The following is a 17,470-nucleotide window of genomic DNA, read 5'->3' on the forward strand; positions in this document are numbered from 1 at the left end:
GAGATGAGCGCAGGCACACAACACATACCTGTGGTCCAAAGAAGGCAGCCATGTCCGCAGCAGGCAGGCACACAGGCGGACCACGGCAATAAGAACCCGAAGAAATGACACTCAGCACAAAGACAGGAAGCAACAGTATAGCCAGCCAACAGTCAGGCACTCTATGGGAGAACTGATCTAAAAGCTCAGAAGAAATGGGACCAATTGCAAAGTACAATGAAAGTGTGTCTTAGTTGTATTATAATGCAGTTAGTTCTTAAGTCACCCATGGTTCTCAAAAGACAACCAGCAAAAAAGCCAAATTACCACACTGGGACAAACCAGAAAGCAGACACGATGTACTAAACACCATGATGCTGGAACATGGCACATTTGCCTGCAAAGTACAATTTGGCTGCAGCTGTGTGGTTTTGAGAACACTTTTGTTCTTCTCCAGACCTAAATTCCCTCAATTATTATATGTGGGGTTGAGGGAAGCATCTACCACATTATGAGAACTGTTAGAGAATAGTGTAAGATCTGGGCTTAGAACAAAGAATAATGTTGGCTCTGTTGTTTGGTCAACAACTACCAAGTGCCTTCAGTATGCTGCACAGTTACAGGCAGTGGGGAAAGATCAGGGGATAAGTATTTCCAGTGCCTGTCCTCATGGGACTGAGATCATCTGCAGCCCCTGTATAAACAGAATAGAAGCTTCAGTCCCTCTCCCCAAGAAAGACACACATAATATCCTCATGCAAATTTCATCTACAACTATACCAGGGTTCAAGGACCCCATGAAACCCATAAGTCCCCTCTTGGGATCTCAGACTAAGAATCCTGGCCCTAGATCACTGCCTCTCAGATATGTTTGGTAAGAGTGACTCAGGGCACATGTTTAATTCAGGATTCCATCTTTGATTTACCCAAACAGCATCTGCCCAGGAGACTCTTATCACAAAAGAAAACACTTCCTACGATGATCTCACAGTATCCAGCACATGTGATTTTCCAAAACTTGCCTACCACATTGCAGAACTGCAAACTCTTTTAGACTCTAGCACAGAGTAAGACCTCAACAAATGTTTCTGAATACAAGAAAATGTATTGTACTTCCAAGCAGCAGAAAGTGAACATTCTATCCATATACACTTCCTAGAAGATTCTAACACCAAAGACCCACTCCACAGTCCAGGCAGAAGCATTTACTAAATGACTACAATGTGAAAAAGCCAGGTATTCTCAGAATGCAAGTCAGAAACAGGTGTTAAGAGCTAACATACCACAAAGCCCTGACCCTCATCTGGGGCTCCCCTCATAGGGACAGGAGAGGGAGAGGTGACTCCATGAAGGCTGGAAGACTGACACCACCTCCACCTGCCGCTCTTGGTTACTGTGGCTCCTTCTTCCACACCTGTAAGTCATTCACCGCCAAGGAAGTAATACCTGGCTCCAGACAGGTTCAGGCTGAGTACATCGACAGAGGTCTGGATACTAACATTTTCACCTCCCATGTAATGCACAGTCATCTCTTAAAAAATATATCAAAAACCCACAGCAAAAACAGCAGGGTGAGGCAACCATATGCCCACGAGTTACACCCTCAAATTGAAATACTCTGTTCCATGGTTCCAACACAGTAAGGAAGCCTAAAAGTTCTAACGTTAACATCCGTATGGCACCAACTAAAGATCTGGAAGCAATTCTGCTGTGAGGCCTTATGTCCGTACTTCCTAGGTGAGAAAATATGGCTTCTGTAGTGAACCAACGACCTCTTCTACTACACAAAGAGGCCCGATTCTAAGTGCACACGGCCCGGCCTCAGTATTCCTCAAATTCATCCACACCAGACACAGTGAGCTAACCTTGCCTCGGACCTCACACTCCTCACAAAGCCAGGAGAGAAAAGTCCTTTCAGAGACAGAGCAACTAGCGAAACTCAGTTTTTAAGGTCTCTCCTAGCTTCTCCTTCTCACCATTGTGTACTAGCCAAATTTTCACTAAAAGTAAGCCCTCCCTTGGAATGTTCTCCTTTTCCTAATGCTTCTACAAGCACAATGACAAAACCAACACCAATAACATCATGACAAAACCTGTGCAGCTTATTAAAAAATTAAATTGAGACACTTTTTCTCAGATGGCTAAAACTAGTGACAATTTTAGGCTATATTCATCCTGAAGACTGAGCTACCTCAGGAATCAGAGGTATGTTTTTCATAGCTATTCTGCACACCCCAGGAATTTAATCTGTGGAAAACTACCATCTTCTAATCCTGCGCCATTCCTTTCACAGCCGCATTAAGCTATGTCTCCTATTTTTTTTTTTTTACATATGTGTGTGTTGTATGTCTGGCATGTGGCTTATATATGTGTGTGCAGATGTGAATATGTGGAGTCCAGAAGATAACATTGGATGTCCTCCTCTGTCGCTCATCCTTGTATTCCCTGAGTCCTTCAGTAAACACTGAGCTACTGTTTGCCGTCAGGCTTGCTGACTAAAGGAGCCTCAGTATTTTCTGGTCCCCACTCCCCACAGGGTGGAGAGCACAGGCATGCATGGTCATGGCCAGGTGTTGAAGCCTGTGCTGAGTCGGGTCACACCAGGCCCTCTGAGGCTTTCATTATTGTGCTGTTATCCACCAAGACATCTCCCTAGCCCCCAAGGCTCTTATTCTTGTGAGTCCTTCATGATCACATGATTGATATAGACAACAACAACAACAAAAAAAAAAAATCCTAGGAAACAGAGTTGTTGTGAAGCAAAGTTAGGCTGGGAAACATATTAGCAGTTCCTTCTAGGGCTGAGACACATGTTTAAAAAACACATTTCATAAAACTTAAAAATCCCTTTCCCATTCACACACAATAAATGAAGAAGTTACCCAGCCTGTTAACACTTGTTTGTAGTGGGTTACACATAAGCACCAAGAAGTAGAAACATTCCATATGTCCTAGATTAAATCTCCATATATTCATTAATAGGACATCAGTCAGATGCTGGACTCCAATGGTAGCCATAGGTATGAAATGTGTGATACTATTTATAAGACATTCCAAAATTGGCACCATGGAGGGGAGGGAAGGGCATGAGGAGACTTTTGGGGGTGTTAAATTGTTGTACATCTTCACTGTAGTAGTTATTGTATAGTATATTATGTTTTCCAAAAGTAGCAGAGTTAAAAGGGGGGGTAATTTTAATCTATGTCAATCATACCTACATAACCTGCATTTTGAAAGCTCTGAAGTACTAATATGAGAGAGAATCAGAGAGAGAAACAGAAGATGAATACACTTCTAATGTATATTGGAGAATCAAAATTAATAGTGAAATTATTTGAATGACAGTTTATCTTGAAAGGAAAGTGAGAAGCTTACTTTATGCCCTAGTCAATCACATTTTAGCTCTAATTATAAATGTGTTGATTCTTAACAGTAACAGAATCTATTTTATTTATTATATAATTTCTTCACCATGTTTTATGCCAGCAAGAAGACATCTTTCAATTCACACCTTTAATAGTCCAATTATGAAGGCAAACATTTTTCTCCAGTATTTTTCCGAGTATCTCTTTTAACCAAAGTTTTTTCTTAGGCTTCAGAAGGCCTCCATTTTTCTTGGAGGTACGTACCATGCCAAAATCTCTTAGGTAACAGTCACCTGGCCTAACTCGGTCACATTTTAATTTGACCATATCCATATCAGTTCTTCAAGTTTCCCACTATCATTTTCATAGATTCTGTGAACTTCTCCCTTTGAGAGATCTGAACTTTCTCTTTGAAATCCACTTATTTTGTCTACATTTCATGCAGTTGAGTGATGACCATACAATCAGAAAAACAGAGAGAGAGAGAGAGAGGCTAGCCTATAAAGTTGCTGGTATTAAATAAATTTGGAGTGGAAAAGTGATATAAGTGATAAATACTTAATGAATATCCCCCCCAGGCATGATGGTTTGGGGTTGTGGAGTGTTTTCTTCTGGGCTGGACATGCCTAATGCCATCTTGAAATCAGAGCATGCATCATAACCCACCGAAGAACCTCACAAGACTAGCTTCCTAAACACTCCTTTGTAAAACAGAGGAGGGGGTTCACAAGGCAGTGTAGGAGGGGCTTAGAAGCTACTCAGGAGACCAAGCCCTTCCTCAAGGATATAGAAGCTGTTAACAATTGATGGAGGGTGGGGCTTTTCTTCGGTGGTTCAACAAGCTACACTTAGGTGGAATTACTTCTCTGGTGTGCCTCTGGTGCCCTATCTGGGACAAATAAACCATTGTTCATATTTTCCCAGCAAAAGTAAACCCTCAGATATGCAGGGGGTGAGATAATAACTGTATCAAATATAACCACTGAGGATGCTTTATAATTTATCAATTATGTTTTGTTAGCATCATCCCGACTCTGAGAACCTACCTGCCTTCACTGAACACCTAGCAGTGTACCAGCATTGGATGCTTGCTTTCCTAAGAGTGGCAGGAAAGTAAGAGACGAAGAGCATGGCCACTAGAATAGGGCTTAAAATTTACTGGGTTTTCACAGAGAACCTGCTTGACCAGGTCTTCAGCAGTCCACTGAAACTAATGTGACTCTTAAGAAGGCTGTGAGGTCATTACTATCAGGACTCCCATTGGATTAGATATGGACAAAGGATACACTGCAGGTCCTCCACAGAGCTATACGATTTGTCTGGCTGTAGGAATTGCTACCAATATTCTTGCCCCATGCTCACAGCCACGTGCTGGGGAGGTAGTGAGGGAGAAAGGGCAGCCCTGAGCTCCATTCTGTCTCATGTTTCAAGGATGGCTGTAGCTCCAAGGACCACACCCTAAAAGCAGTCCTCAAACATCTGTCAAATCACTTGAGACCTGGGATGTGCTGGACAGAATTACTATAACCACCTTCCTCCAGAAGCTGAGATGCACGGCAGGCAACTCTAGCCAATTGGCTCCTCCAGGCCTGGGAGTCCTAGGAAGGAGGCTGTGACAGGCAGTTAGGCGGGCCATCCCTGTCACCAGCAGCTGTGCCCCATCCTGCTCTGTGCTCAGGGAGATGAGCTGTACAATCAGCTACTTGCACCCACACTTTAGCAAAACTAGACTAAATATAGCCATGTTTGCTCTCATGAGCCAGCTCAGAGCGGGTGGCACTGCTCCATTCCACTTCAGAAAATCGGGCTGGAACTCACTTGCTCCCGTGGTTTCCAAAGAGCCATATGCAAGATCCAAATGGGCTGTGGGGACTGCTAAACTTTGGCAAAGCAGAGGATGGAGCCCTGAGGGGGGGAAAACACTGCCAGTCTTGACCAAGGAGCCTTCACATCCACTTTCCCTATGAACAGGACTAAACAACCACAGCACTAGGACTTAAAGAGAAGTCCATCGTACATACACATCCCATGCCCTTTCCTCACTCCCCACCCATCAATGTTACTGAAAAGGCTCAGTCAGATGCTACTCCTTCCCTTAGCCTGTCCCTGTCCAGCTCAAATCTAAATGCTCCATTTGTTCTCAGGCCTCCCACGTTATATCCCTTATACTTGCACTTAGAAATTACAGCATTGGGCCTATTGTGCTTCTTTCCTTCACCAAAGTGGGGGCCAGGGAAGGGAGGCAAGGGAACAGGAGGACCTCAGCTCCTTCCTTTCTTAACTCCACCCACCCCCCTAGATCTAGTGGAGTTCCTGGCACAAGGGCAGTATCCCACTTCTTATTAACCTAAAATGTCAAACCTGCCTGAGGGCTACTGAGTGAGCGCTTACCCAGGCCCTCTATCTACAAATGGATTAAATGTGTAACAGCTCTGGAGTTCAAGTTTGGACTTCAGATTCCCAGTGGCTCCTCTGTGACAAGTCACCGGAGCAGCATGTATGACTCAGCACCACAGACTGCCCCACCAGTAAAGGTTTCTACCAGCTCCCTTTCTCGGTACCAGCCCTGTTACTTCTGGCATATGAGAACAAAAAAACTGATGAGGAAGAAAGGGTAGGGTGAAAGGAATTAGCAAGGGCCGGGCTATGCAAGCCAATTGGAGGATTAGGCCAAGCCCTGTCTGAACCGGATGGGAGGGCTGCAGAAGGTATGGGAGTGGCAGCAAGCGTTGCCACAGCAAGTTTCCAACCAGCGTCTGAGGCTGCAGTTTGCCTTTGGTCAATGCCCAGGAATTTTCAAAGATGGGCACCTAGTCACCATTCCTGTTTCCCAAACTTGTGATGGATAAGAGCTGCTTATCCGTGACAGGACAGTCAGAGCTGATGGACTAGAGAACGAAATGAAAACAAAGCAAACAGACAAACAGAAGAGGAAAATGACAGCCCTTGATATGGAAAGTGGAAGAGAATTTGGAAGTAGTTTAATTAGGCCATGCTCTGACGGAGTAAGGTTTCTAGTGGGAAACTTGTCCTTAGTCTCTTTGTTTTTCAAAATATTTTATTTATTTATTTATTTGAGAAAGAAGAAGAAGAGAGAGAGAGAAAATGAATGAATGGGTGCCCCAGGGCCTCCAGCCACTGCAAACGAACTCCAGACGCATGCACCTCCTTGTGCATCTGGCTAACGTGGGTCCTGCAAAATCGAACCTGGGTCCTTTGGCTTTGCAGGCAAACGCCTTAACTGCTAAGCTATCCCTCTAGCCCTCATTGTTTTTTTTTTTTAATTATTTATTTATTTATTTGAGAGCAACAGACACAGAGAGAAAGACAGATAGAGGGAGAGAGAGAGAATGGGCGCGCCAGGGCTTCCAGCCTCTGCAAACGAACTCCAGACGCGTGCGCCCCCTTGTGCATCTGGCTAACGTGGGACCTGGGGAACCGAGCCTCGAACCGGGGTCCTTAGGCTTCACAGGCAAGAGCCTAACCGCTAAGCCATCTCTCCAGCCCTGTTTTTTTTTTTTTTTAATGTCTACTCTACAGATGGATAGCATGGTGAATAGCATGAGGAAATCAAACTCAGTATCTCACCTAGTTATTCATTCATGCTTCATTCATTCACTTGCTCATCCATAGCACCAGGCATAAGACAATATCAAGGCATTTATTATAACAATCCATGGGGGCTCACCCTCAAGATGCACACAGGAGCAGGAGAAAACCACCTCCCCCCTGTTTACTGTGTGGTGTGAAGGAATTCATCAGAATGTTTCTGATCTCCATCTTCTCACGCCCTCTGAATAAACAAAAGCAACTCTGCCGTGCATGCCTGTGAACAGCACAGGTGACTCTGGGCCTCTCTCCCGTCTCCTTGGCTTCCATTCGGCTGCTGAGGGCTCTCGTGCTTTCTGTTCTTCAGCCATCCATGTTAGAGACAGGAGCTCCTACAAGGCTGAGTTTCAGTACTGGGGCAATGTGTCAACAAGCCCACCTACTACTGTCTGACACACAGCCAAAAAAAAGGTGAGCCATGTAGTGTTTTGATAAAGGCAATATTTTTCTCTCACACTGTTAGTCCACTGACTCAATGACTTAAGGTCTCTATCCAAGTTGGGTAGAGTCAGCATTTACTAGTTCCAAAAGGCTGATATATGGTGTCTACTTCTCTTTGCTTCAAGTGTTTGGCTATTCATTTTCTTCTTTTCCCAAGCTATTACTGAAGCTTTTCAAGATTCTAGTGATGTGCAATATTTTCAGTCTTACTGCAGAAAAATCGCTCTGGACACTGAATGAACAGTAGATGACATTTGCTAAGCCAATTTGATCACTTGAGAGGAAAGTTCAGATCCCCTAACATAGAAACCCTTCCATTTGAAATCCTCTTTTTGGTGGGAAGGGAGCTTTGAGATTTTTTTTTTCTATTTAAGTGAAGTTACTCTGTTCAGCAGGTGATAGAAACCCAACTTGTACAGTGTCCATCCACCCTACTTTCCTCATAAAACTGAAGATGAAGGAGGAGTAGAAGAACTGCAGACAGGAGAAAAACTCTTCTCTAGCTTTTGGGAATCGCGTATTTATACTTCATTCATGAAACCATTGCTATTGTCTCCTAAGTGCCAGGCACAGTTCTTTGAATACAACACTGTCTCTAATGAATACATGTTTTTTCCTTTCCCCATATAATACTGCAACCCACTTCTTTCACATTACATCAATAGGCAGAACTGCCTACACGTTCTATCCATGTATAATGGGTGACTTAGAAGTCCTACTTCTCTACTTAAAAAATACAACATGGGGCTGGAGAGATGGCTTAGCAGTTAAGCACTTGCCTGTGAAGCCTAAGGACCCTGTTTCGAGGCTCGGTTCTCCAGGTCCCACGTTAGCCAGATGCACAAGGGGGCGCACGCGTCTGGAGTTCATTTGCAGAGGCTGGAAGACCTGGCGCGCCCATTCTCTCTCTCTCCCTCTATCTGTCTTTCTGTGTCTGTCACTCTCAAATAAAATAAAATACAACATGTAGGGCTGAAGGAATGGATTAGCAGTTAAGGTGTTTGCCTGCAAAGATAAAGGACCCAGGCTTGATTCCCCAGGACCCACATTAGCCAGATGCACAAAGGGGTGCATGCATCTGGAATTCATCTGCAGTGGCTGAAGGCCTTGGCATGCCCATTCTCTCCCCCAACTTCACTGTCAAATAAATAAATAAAAATTTTTGAAAATACAACATGTAGAAATGTAGAGATAGCTCAATCAATAAAGTACTTGTCCCACAAGCATACGAACCTGAGTCTAATCCCCAGTGTCGTTTACCTGTGTAAGATGCCAAGCGGGCACCATGCATCTGTAATACCAGTCCTGGGCTAGTGGAGACAGGAGGATCCCTAAGGCTTCCTAGCCAGCTAGTCTGGCCTAATCAGTGATCATCTGGTCACTGAAAAACAGTGTCTCATAGCAGTTGGACACCATTCCTAAAGATGACATTGGAAGTTGTCTTGTGGTCTCCACATGCACACACATGAACACACATACATGTATGCCTACATACACACACATAAAAATCCATCATGGCAATGATTAATATCCACTGAAGACCATAATATAGCATACTGTCCAATGACTGTACATCTCTAAGCTGTCTACCTGCCCATAAATGCAAAACTGAGCAAGAATCACAATTAGGCTAGCTAGAAAACATATATTCTTAAATTCAGAAAAAAAATATAATTCAATGTAGTTATAAAACAATACACAAAGGAAATCATTTTTTTTTCACCTTAAATAAAAAGGCACAGATTGCAAGTACCCGACTTGTAAACAACATTGCTACAAGTTCAAGTTTACTTAAGAAAAGGGTTACAAGGGCTGGCTTAGCGGTTAAGTGCTTGCCTGTGAAGCCTAAGGACTGTGGTTCAAGGCTCGATTCCCCAGGACCCACGTTAGCCAGATGCACACAGGGACACACACATCTGGAGTTCGTTTGCAGTGGATGGAGGCCCTGGTGCACCCATTCTCTCTCTATCTACCTATTTCTCTCTCTGTCGGTCACTCTCAAGTAAATAAACAACAACAACAAAACAAAAAAACATTTTTTTAAAAATAAAAGGGTTACACATTATAAAAACCTCCTGATTTGTTATCAGTTACAGAGATTGGCTGGCATGAAAAAGAGAAAATAATCAGGATACAAAATATTTGCCAAATAGCTTTTTGTTGTTTTTTGAGGATAGGAAAGTGAGAGATTCTAAGTAACATTTACAGATAACCCAGGCTCTAGGCACCCTCTACAAGACTGTTCCATACTTATAATATTCTGAGTAAGTGAACAATAATGAACCCCATTTTATTCCAGATGTGAACATCAAAACCCACATGTGAACAAGTAGCATATTTCCTTCCTAGTTTCTCTGGTAAAATTCCTTTCCTTGAGCTGCTGTTTTTTAGTGAATATGAGCCACTAGTCATTGCTTGGTTTTGGCTTGGAAACTCTGTATGAGGTGGTCACACACTACAGGACACTTAGCACTGTTGACCCATGGGCTGTCATACTAGGAACAGCCCCAGGTATCAGCACCTAAGGATCTCAGACAGGACCTTGAAGAACGATGCCACTCTCAACTCTAAATGAAAACAGCACTTCTAGGTCTTTGAACACTGGGACTGAAGAGATGGGCACTTCATTTACAAATCTCTCACCTTCAAATCCCTCATCCGCACCTTATTTTATGGGACTGGCATACCTAAGAAAACCCCAGACACATCTGTGGAACCCATTACAAAAGGTCTATCTAACCCACAAACATTTGTAAAGGACCTATTGTGGGCCAGGCTCCGCGTTACTGCCTGAGAAATTAGAAAATGCATTGTCTTGGTCCCACTAGGAGCTTAGAGTCCAGTTGAGAGACAGATTTGGTGAGATGTGTTGGGACACATTTTGGCACTGATGCTAGGAGAGCTAAGTGTAAGGGGTCGCCATGGGGCAGGAAAAGCAGAGGGGCAGTGAGGGCTGGGACAGGTTCCCAGAGGAAGTGGTGTCTTTCTTGAGCCTTGCAAAACCACGTGGGAGTAGGCAAGAAGAGCCCAGTCCATGCTGGGAAAACTGTTTTTGCAAAGACTGCAAACAGGAATCATTCACAGCAAAAGTTTAAAACGCTTCCTCCATTCCTCAACTTGAGCCTTCACTTTGATTCAGACCCAGTATCCCCATTCACCATGCGGTCACTTTAGCCACATAAGTCTCTAGAAAACCAAATAAGCTCTCTGGAAGTCCACATGCACTTCCTTTCAGAACTCTTGTTTTTGAGAAGTCTGGCATCACTGGTGTAATCACCATAAGACAAGAAACATGACTAATTCTATTCTACACTTCTTACAGTGGATGGGAAATTCTCTGCAAGAACACTGTGGACTGCCAACAAGTGAGAGGGCGTGTCGCACACTTGGAGAGGCGGAAGAGAGAAGTATCACAATCAGTGCCATCTGACGGGTAAGGTGGAAGAACTCCAGCAGGATAACATATCTCGTTCTCAAGCTCAAAAGGAACTTGGCTTTTTCTGAAATGTCTACCTACCTGGCTAGCTCAGGTGGCGGGGTCATTTTTGTTGATAAGGTTGGGGAAACTGAAGGTAGAAACATCCCACTGGGACCCCTGAACCTGAGATGGCCCAAGGGCAATAGTTTCCTGAGTTTATAGGTCTTGAGTATAGGAACAGGCTTATTGAGATTCAGATTAGTGCAGTAATTATAAGGAAAGCAAGGGGCGCATAATTTTCCCTTTCTGTCTCCCAGGGTGCCTGAAGTAAACACAACCCTATGGTTCCTTCTCTGTAGCCTACAAGGAACAGGCTCAGTTCCCTTTGGCAAGTGGCCTAACACAACTGGCTGGCATGCCCTCTTTTTCTTTTTTTTTTTTCTACTTCAAGTCTCCTCTGACCCTAAAGGCACTCAGGAGCCAAAATCTGGAGGTGAAGGTAGGCTTCCCCATTTAGTCGTATGATCACTTCATCAGAGGCACAACTTGACTTCTAATTTGACATCATAAACTTTTCCTGTTCACTTGGGCTCCCTCCCCCAGGAACTACACTAAACAAGAAGACCTGTGTTCCAAAGTAAGTGAACCTGACATGAAGGGAAAAAAAAAAAAAAAAAGAAAGAAAACAGTCGGATGTCTCACAAATTTCTTGAACCTAGTTTTGTTAACCAGGAAGGTCAGGGAAGACAGAACTGTGCAATCAAAATGACACATCCCACGTTCAGAGTCAAAGGAAGAAAGAGGTAGGTGGTCCTCAAAGAAAAAGATTCCCAAATCCAAGAGACTTCTTCCCCCTGGCTGACGGGACTTCGTTGCTGTCAACTTTCCTAAGCCTGAACAGGACTGCACAGAGCAGGTGTAAGGACACCCTCCAGGAGTGGCCACATCTGCTGAGGCCCCTGCTGGAGACACACGGCTAGGGGCCCTGGACCCAATCGCAGTCCGAGCTAAGGGATGACGCACCTGGCCAGGGTCCTCTCCCACGTGGAGGTGGGGTGGTGCAGCGAGCATCCCCTGCCGGGTGGCCACCTGGCCTGCCCTGGCTGGAGAGGACAGGGAAATGGACACCTCGAGGCTGAACCCTCGCTTCGGACTTCTCGGCTCTCTCCCCACTTGCAGCACATCGCTTTGCATGGGAAGCGCTGTCTCTTTACCTCCGACCCACGTCTCTCCAAACAACTGCATCCAGCGCCGCCCTGGCCTTCGGAGGCTCAGGTGAGCCGCAGGAGGCGCGGGTTGGGGAAGGGGCCCGCTTTCCGCCCACCCTCGTCTCTCTCCTCCCCGCGATCGCCGAGCTTCAACCGGGGATGTGTGCATTGGGGTGCGCGGGTTAAGAGGGAGCTTAAAACGCCCCAAGCGTCCCTTACCTTCCACAGCCATTCTCTCAGAGCTTCCCTAACGCATGCATAATTTTCTTGGCCGAGGTACTCCTCCTGCCCCGCGCTCCCCCCCTCCTCTCGCTTTCGCCTAAATATTCTGCGCTCATCTGCTCCAGGACCAACCTGCCGCGGTCACGCAAAGCGAGCAGCCGGCTCCCGGCTCCGCGCGGGGCAGCATGGGAAATGTAGTCCTCTCTCCACGGCAGCCCCCGGAAGAGCACCCCAAGAGCCCTGCAGGGCGTGACCCATAATACCCCAGTAGGGCGTTACCTCTGGCTTCAGCAAGCTCGAAAGAAGCACCTCTCCTGGGAGACTTGCTAAGGGGACACCTGGAACGCCTGGTATTTGTGTAAACTACATCTCCCAGCACGCCTTGCGCCTGGTTCCTTCAGCGCTGAGGAGGGACCCCAGATTGAGACTTTCTCTGTCAATTAGAAGAGCCTAGGCACCTTGCGGGAGGCGGCTGATGGACTGGTCAGTGTTGGACTGTCCTTGCCGGACCCTGGACCTTTGGCTTTGGGCTCAGTGAAGGGAACAAGGGCGCTAGCAGCCAGTGGCTGTCCACCTGGGCCAGAGACCTGCTCCATAGGGTGCGGTTGAAACTTGTTCTCCTGTACCCGGGGTTGTGTAGGGTCCAGGGGAATACCACCAGGTGAGACAGCTGTCTTCTGAACCTCCTGGTGGTCCCCATGGTTAAATACTGCTGGGAGGAGTGTGGCTTAAAAATCCACAGCAAGCGACACCTTTAAGAACAAAATCTAGGGGCCAGTATTTCCCTAGGGCATGTCAGACAATGAAAGACATTGTGGCTTCCAAGGTGAGAAACCTTTTCTGTCCTTTGGAGCTCCCTGTGACAGGCCCTAAGAATCAGTGTTCTTTCAACCTCTGAACCTATAACCTACCTCAGGTTAACACTGAGTACAAAGGATAAGGGAAAATCACGTGTGTGGATAGCATTCCAGAGCAGGTAAAAATTCATAGAAAATAAACTCCCCAACTTTTTTTCTCCTGCATGAGAAATTTCAGACTCATTTATAGCTTCTGGGTAAGCGAATGGTCTTTGGACTGTGATGTAACCATTCAGGCCCCAACCCTTTACCCTCCACCGGTTTTATTAAGCTACTCTGAAAAATTACTCCCAGGAAATAGAAGTTCTGATGGTGAACACTTAGACTTTTCCCTGAAGTGGTCACCAGGAAAAAAAAAAAAATGTTCAAACAATTTTTCTGAGAGTGTACATGAACACCTGCTTTTGTTTTTGTTTCCTGGTTGCTAAGCATGCACTTAATTCTCCTGTTGGGTAATATGACTGTGTACAGTTCACTTATAAACTACCTGCCTGCAACCAATAAAAACCATAAGTGATAGTTTAACTCAGTCCATGAAACTAGGTGTAAATCAAACCTAAACCAGTCATCTACAGGCAATAGAAGACTGACTGGTGAGAAGCCATTTCCATGGGGAAATTTTTTTCTAACTTCATATGCAGCCAAACATCCAAAAATGTGAGAAAAACTAAAATTCAAGTGCTTCACTGTGGCCTCATGGGCATAAAACTATCAAAGTGTGGAGTCTATCTTTAGATTAATGAATGGTGCAGAAACCAGTGGGACAGGCAATGCAAGTGGTTCTCAAAATAAACTATATGAACACATATTCCTAGGTCTCACCTTAGAGTTTTGGACAATTAAGCTTTAAGAAATGAACTGCAGGGCTGGGGAGATAGCTCAGCAATTACTGTGCTTGCCTGAAAAGCCTAACAATCCTGGTTAAATTCCCCAGGATCTACATAAAGCCAGATGCACAAAGTGGCACATATATCTGGAGTACTTTTGCAGTGTCTAGAGACCCTGATGTGCCCATTCTCCTCTTCCTCCTCCTCCTTTTCTCGCTTTCTCCTCTCAAATAAATAGAATTTTTTAAATTTATCTATTAGAGAGAGAGAGAATGGGCGTGCAAACAAACTCCCAGTGCATGCATCTGGTTTATGTGGGTCCTGAAAAATCAAACCTGGGTTCTTAGGCTTCACAAGCAAGCACTTTAATCACTAAGCCATCTTCCCAGCCTCAGAAATATTGTTTTAAAAAAGAAATGCACTGCAAAAGCTAAAAATCATTAGTCTGTTTCCCAGGTTGTTTTAAAGTTAATTTTATTTTTTCTCAATCTTTTTAAACATTTTCCATGATTATAAAAAATATCCCATGGTAATACCCTCCCTCCTCCCCTTTTCCCCTTTGAAATTCCATCCTCCATCATATCCCCTCCCCATCTCAATAAGTCTCTCTTTTATTTTGATGTCATGATCTTTCCCTCCCCTTATTATGGTCTTGTGTAGGTAGTGTCAGGCACTATGAGGTCATGGATATCGAGGCCATTTTTTGTCTGGAGGGAGTACATTGTAAGGAGTCCTACCCTTCCTTTGGCTCTTACATTCTTTCTGCCACCTCTTCCGCATTAGACCCTGAGCATTGGAAGGTGTGATCAAGATGTCACTCGGTACTCTAGTCACTTCTTTCCAGCACCATGATACCTTCTGAATCATCCGAAGGTCACTGCCATCTGAAAAGGGAAGATTTTCTACCCAAAGTGAGAGTAGCACTAATATAAGGGTATGAATATTAAGAGAAGTGCTTAGTGGGCGTCTGATAAGCATAGTATATGTACACTTATCCAGACATCAGCAGATGTTACACCCCTAGGGCTCATGACTAGCTCTGTTTTAAGTTTTCAGTATCAGGGATGTATTTCCTCCCTTGGAGCGGGCCACCAGTCCAATTGGTGGGCAGTTGGTTTCCACCATGACAGACATGACACAATTGCACCCATTGGCTCATTTGGCCTGGCTGGTCAATTATAAGGCTTGCAGTGTCCACTGCTGAGTATCTTCACTGGTGGTGTATCTTTCTCCCATTGAACTGCATGTAGAATGGCTTCTTCCAGTTTTCTGTTAGCTGGTCTATATGGAGGAGGTTGTCAGCTCAGTTCCAGCAGGATTTCTCAGTGGCCTTGCAGCCCAAGTATGTGGAGTCTTCAGCAATAGGGTCTTACCATCGATTCCTGGTGGGAAACCAAGGACCTCAGCAATGGCCTACAATGTTTTGGGGGCATCAGGGATCTCCCTGGCCAACAACTCACTGGAAGGTATCCCATCTCTGGCACTGAAAATTTTCTAGCAATGATCTACTGCTCCAGAGTTTTCCATTGTCCAAAACTGAAGGATTCCATTTGACATATTTATATCCTCTTAGATTTTGATTAGCCCTGCCTTCACCTTTCCTTTACTCAATTTCCTCCCCTGACCTCACTTTGGGCCTTTTCACCCCCGTTAATCTATTCTTCTACTTACATATATACAATACCAACCTATTAAGTACCTTCTTCCCTTTTTATCTTTTTTTTTTAGCTTACTGGCCTCTGCTACTGAGTTTTTTCTTCTCACACAGAAGCCCAATCATCTGTAGCTAGGATCCACATATGAGAGAGAACATGTGGCACTTGGCTTTCTGGGCCTGGGTTACCTCACTTAGTATAACCCTTTCTAGATCAATCCATTTTTCTGCAAATTTCATAACTTCATTTTTCTTTACTGCTGAGTAGAACTTCATTGTATAAATGTGTCATATCTTCATTATCCACTCATTAGTTGAGGGACATCTAGGCTGGTTCCATTTCCCAGCTATTATAAATTGAGCAGCAATAAACATGGTTGAGCATGTACTTCTAAGGAAATGAGATATATGCCTAGGAGTGCTATAGCTGGGTCATATGGTAGATCAATTTTTAGCTGTTTTAGGAACCTCCACACTGCTTTCCACAATGGCTGGGCCAGATTGCATTCCCACCAACAGTGTAGAAGGGTTCCTCTTTTTCCACATCCCCACCAGCATTTATGATCGCTTGTTTGTTTTCATGATGGTAGCCAATCTGACAGGAGTGAGATGGAATCTCAACGTAGTTTTAATCTGCATTTCCCTGATGACTAGGGACCTAGAACATTTTTTTAGATGCTTATACACCATCCGTATTTCTTCCTTTGAGAACTCTATATTTAGCTCCATAGCTCCCAGGTTTTTTTAATGATTTAAGAGATATTAAAATGTAAGTCACTGAAATCCACGGGTAGTGCAAAAGCTGATTCTTCCTTAAAGTCTTTAATGTCTTTCTTAACTGACGTACATACTAGTTGTTTCACTTTTAGCATAACTAACATGTAAAGGAAACACTAGTTTGAGCCTACTACAATGGACTATATTTGGCCATCTTAAAACCAATAAATAGAGCAATCCCATGTGGGTTAAACTTAAGAAAAAGATAAGTAACAATTAAACAGAAGTTTTTTTTTTTTAATTGTGGTTGAGTATTAAAATTGAGATTTAAGAGAGTTTGTGGGGAGAGGGGGATAAAGTTCTTACAAGTATGGCCAGAATGAAACAGAAGACAATGACAAATCTTGGCAAGACTGTGAAGTTAGTAAGGCATCCCATATTGCTGCTTGTGTGTACATGAATACAACCACTTTGGAAAACCACTTACCATATTGAATTTATCCTGTAGCCCAGCTGTTTGAATCCTAGATCTTCAATAAAACTGATACACACATTCACGTCATCCACAAGAACACAGCCAAGAAACTCCTTGTGTTGTTTTAGTAGCCTCCAACTAAAAAAAAAAAACACAAATGTTCATCAACAGTGTATTGGGTAAATCAATTGTGAACAATCAAATGATTCCATTAATCAGGTTTAACAAAATGTCACTGTGACCAGCAGGGCAAAAATGAGCCAAATATAGCTCACTAACAATATCTGGTATCGTGAGCTAAGAATTTTTTTCAGATAATTAAACAGTTGTAGGAAAATAATAATATTTTTGAATCTCTAGAAATTATATAGAAGTACTTACATAACATCCTCAGTTTTGAGGGAAAAAATGTTTGCCAACACTTGCTATAAAGTCGTGAGAAGGAACGAATTATAACTGTGTACAAGAAATGCCATTTCCGGGCTGGAGAGATGGCTTAGCGGTTAAGCGCTTGCCTGTGAAGCCTAAGGACCCCAGTTCGAGGCTCGGTTCCCCAGGTCCCACGTTAGCCAGATGCACAAGGGGGCGCACGCGTCTGGAGTTCGTTTGCAGAGGCTGGAAGCCCTGGCGCGCCCATTCTCTCTCTCTCCCTCTATCTGTCTTTCTCTCTGTGTCTGTCGCTCTCAAAGAAATAAATA

At 44.2% G+C, this 17,470-nt stretch overlaps 1 protein-coding gene across 2 annotated transcripts in view; it reads right to left on the reverse strand.

Moving 5' to 3' along the window:
- Nucleotides 1–12,361, reverse strand: part of Samd12 (sterile alpha motif domain containing 12) — a 465,719-nt gene extending 453,358 nt beyond the window's left edge. For both annotated transcript variants that reach the window (XM_004661374.2, XM_045143829.1), the window contains exon 1: nucleotides 12,240–12,361. In XM_004661374.2, the coding sequence (XP_004661431.1) occupies nucleotides 12,240–12,252 (13 nt within the window). In that variant the 5' untranslated portion in view covers nucleotides 12,253–12,361. The remainder of the gene's footprint in view (nucleotides 1–12,239) is intronic.
- Between the last annotated feature and the right edge of the window lie 5,109 nt (nucleotides 12,362–17,470).

The sequence above is a fragment of the Jaculus jaculus genome, chromosome 2 (genome assembly GCF_020740685.1).
Source record: "Jaculus jaculus isolate mJacJac1 chromosome 2, mJacJac1.mat.Y.cur, whole genome shotgun sequence".
NCBI lineage: Eukaryota > Metazoa > Chordata > Mammalia > Rodentia > Dipodidae > Jaculus > Jaculus jaculus.